Below are 3,030 nucleotides of genomic sequence, written 5' to 3' on the forward strand. Positions count from 1 at the left end.
GGGCACAAGCGCCCTAAAACCAAAAAAAAAAAAAAAAAAAAAAAAAAAAAAACCCCACAAACAAACATAAGGGATCCAGTTTTTTAAGACTGTCCTAAAACATTTTTTTTTGATCAAATAAGCAACGCTTAGGTAAAGTGTACACACTCTTAGCAACGGCTCAACTAATGTTGTGTTCTTAGCAATTCTATTAATTTTTAATCTTAAAATGTCAAGCAGTGGGTTATTTTATAAGCACTGATTGACTTATCATATTTCTATAATTGTAGAACTGGCAAGACTTGCTAAGAACTGTATTTTTCCATCCAGTTCTTAGGAAAATAAAAGCCCATCCCCATGATGCAAGAGCATCAAGCAAGCTGGGTATTATATGGGTGCTGTGGAGAAAAGAGAAACCTGTCAAGCTATTCCGCAGCTCTGACCGCCAATAGGGTAGCTAGCTGAACAGTAACATCAATCTATAGCTCTTAGCAAACACATCATTAATAACAGCTGGTCAACACATTCACTGGTACATTATGTTACCAAATGAGACTTTACCTTGTGAAGCTGCCACGGAGACAGGAGGCAGCTGCAGTGGAGAGAATCCAATGCTCCCATTAAGGAACTGCCCGCTTGCTCCGGAATTGGGGATCTGGACAATGCCATACTGGTTAATTTGCACTGGTGTAGTAAAAGTCACTATAGAGCCTTCATCCTGGGAAGCCACTGTTTGAATGCTTTCTCTCTTCACTTCAGTGGTGGGTATCAGCCCTGGGAATGACACAGGGACGCTGGGGCTGTAGGAGGTGGTGGCTGCCGAGTTAGCTGCAGAACTCTGGAGGACTTTGAATCCTTTCACATCCTGGGAGGTAGACCCCAGTACGTCATTCATGGATATACCGTTGCTCACAATGTTTGATGACATTTTTGGTGGGTTTAATGACCCTGTCTGTGCATTTCCCATGTTTAATCCATTAAGTATAACTCCATTAGGTCCCTGAATGAAAGAATTACCATTAAGGAAGACTGGTGAAGTACTTGCTGGTACCAAGCTTCCATTCAACAAAACTCCAGAAGAGCTTAATGATATCTTAGCATTTGCAATTTGTTGCATATATACTGGTTCCATATGACTGGGAAGGCTGAGGTTGGTGACACTGTCGGATGAACCAGAAAGTGGATGAGGGGACAAATCTTCATGTCCCTTGCTGGATTCATCTTCAGTGCTGGGATTGCCATCTGACTCACTGGACAGAGGGAGAAATCAAGATATTCAGAAGGTCAGGGGGACTTAGGCTTACAGTGTCATTTGTTTAGAAAACCAGCTCCTAAACTCATGAAAGGCAATATTTAAAAAAACACAGCATGACATCTGTTTGTCCTGTTGAAACTATGAGGCCTTTCAGCAGATTCTGAGCAGCCAGAGAATCGGGGAAGATGAACTCTCAGACCCCAAACATTTTTAGTAACAGTACGTTTGGGGAAAGTCCAGAGGTCTGGAAGATGTAAATTCAGCCAACAGGACACTTAACAGAGAACTGTATATTAGTTTTATAGCAATGAAGTGCTATTTCTTACTGTTAAATATGCTACTTACACCATAGAAAAAACTCATTAAAGGAGGTGGCCAGCCTTTCCTGTTTAAGGAACTCCTTCCCCTTTTCTCAAACCAATTCAGATTAGTGTTATTTTGTAGGTAGATGAAACTGAGATCATTTTCTCACCTGCTCCCAAACTTCTACTTCACCAGACAGATAACTCTCTCATTCAACATAGTGGCTGTCCTTGTTGTAGGAAAGGCACTTTCAACCCAAGAACAGTTATGTGCAGTCGCCTTTGAATCCAAAGGAAGCCATTAGGGGCCTATTTAACATACACCATCCAGTGCCCTGGTAAGGTGGGAGGGAAAGGGTGTGGGTCACTCAGCAGCCTTGTTACTATCAGATCCCTTACCCAGCGTCCATACTCCTGTTCCAGGCAGGGTCTATACTCTGGTTCAGGGCAGGACTGTGTTCCTCGACTCTCCAACTTGGGCGAAATATCAAATTGGGTTGGTGGAGGTTTCCCATGTGGTCTGAAGCCGGGTAAGCAGTACATAGGCAGTTTGAAAGCACTGCGAGATTTGGCCCAGCAGAGGACCCAACAACCCTGTAGTGCCCCGTGGTCGGTTCACTTTCATGCTGAGGGGAGGGGATTACCCGGGCTTTGGGCTGCAGGGCCAGGACCGCAGAAAGCACTTTGATTTATGAGCTGAGGCAGAGCCGCCGTCGCCGTCTGCGGGGGTGACTCACCAGGGGTGCGGGTGGGAGGTAGATCCGGAGAGGGGCCTAAACCAGGCAACTGGGGTGGGGGTGGGGGTATGGAGTTAAGGGGAGTGGGGGTGGAAAGCCGGCTGAGTGTGGCATAGAGGGCAGGGGAAACCTGGGGAAAGAGCCTGGAGCCAGAACGGAGGCTGCAGGGCAGGCAGCTGGCTTGCACACGGTGCGGGCTTCCCACTCTCTGCCCCCTGCCAAGCGGACTCCGTCCGTGCTCCGATCGCGGGGATCCGCGGCCTCTAGCGGGAGCGGAGGCAAGTAGCTGTACGGTAACCAGTGCACCTTCTCGCAGTCTCTCCGCAGGTCTACGTTAGAGTGCACACACTTGGTGGTGCGCGTTTTGTTTTGGTTACCGCGAGGTCCGGCTCGAGCACACGGAGCCTCTCTGCGTCTTGGGCGAAGAACGCCAAGACGTCGGGCTCGGTGCGCTCAGGGGCAGGAGCGTCAAGGGCGGGCGCGGCCGGCTCGGGAATGAGCCGGGTGATCACCTTCACCTGGCCCAGGCCGGCTGGCTCCCCGGCTCCCAGTTTCCTTCCCAGTGCAGTACCTTCGAGCTGCTTTTGGATTCTTTCTCTCCTCTGCCCATTTGACTAAAGACACCACCTTCTCCTTACTTTACCTCGTCCGACAATACACACAGGCAGGCACACAGCAAGTGTATGACCTGGAGGACGCACTGAAGAGGCGGAAAACCCGGTATTTCTTTCCTTTTTTTTTTTTTTTTAACAAAGTG

The 3,030-nt window shown here is 48.3% G+C and overlaps 1 protein-coding gene across 1 annotated transcript in view; it reads right to left on the reverse strand.

The window, feature by feature from the left end:
- The window catches only part of LOC102481634 (homeobox protein SIX4), a 10,867-nt gene that overhangs the window by 6,201 nt on the left and 1,636 nt on the right, over positions 1–3,030 (reverse strand). The window contains 1 exon segment of the mRNA XM_006161767.2: positions 541–1,229. Coding sequence (XP_006161829.1) covers positions 541–1,229 — 689 coding nt within the window.

This window comes from Tupaia chinensis, unplaced genomic scaffold (genome assembly GCF_000334495.1).
Source record: "Tupaia chinensis unplaced genomic scaffold, TupChi_1.0 Scaffold138921_1, whole genome shotgun sequence".
NCBI classification, from domain to species: domain Eukaryota; kingdom Metazoa; phylum Chordata; class Mammalia; order Scandentia; family Tupaiidae; genus Tupaia; species Tupaia belangeri.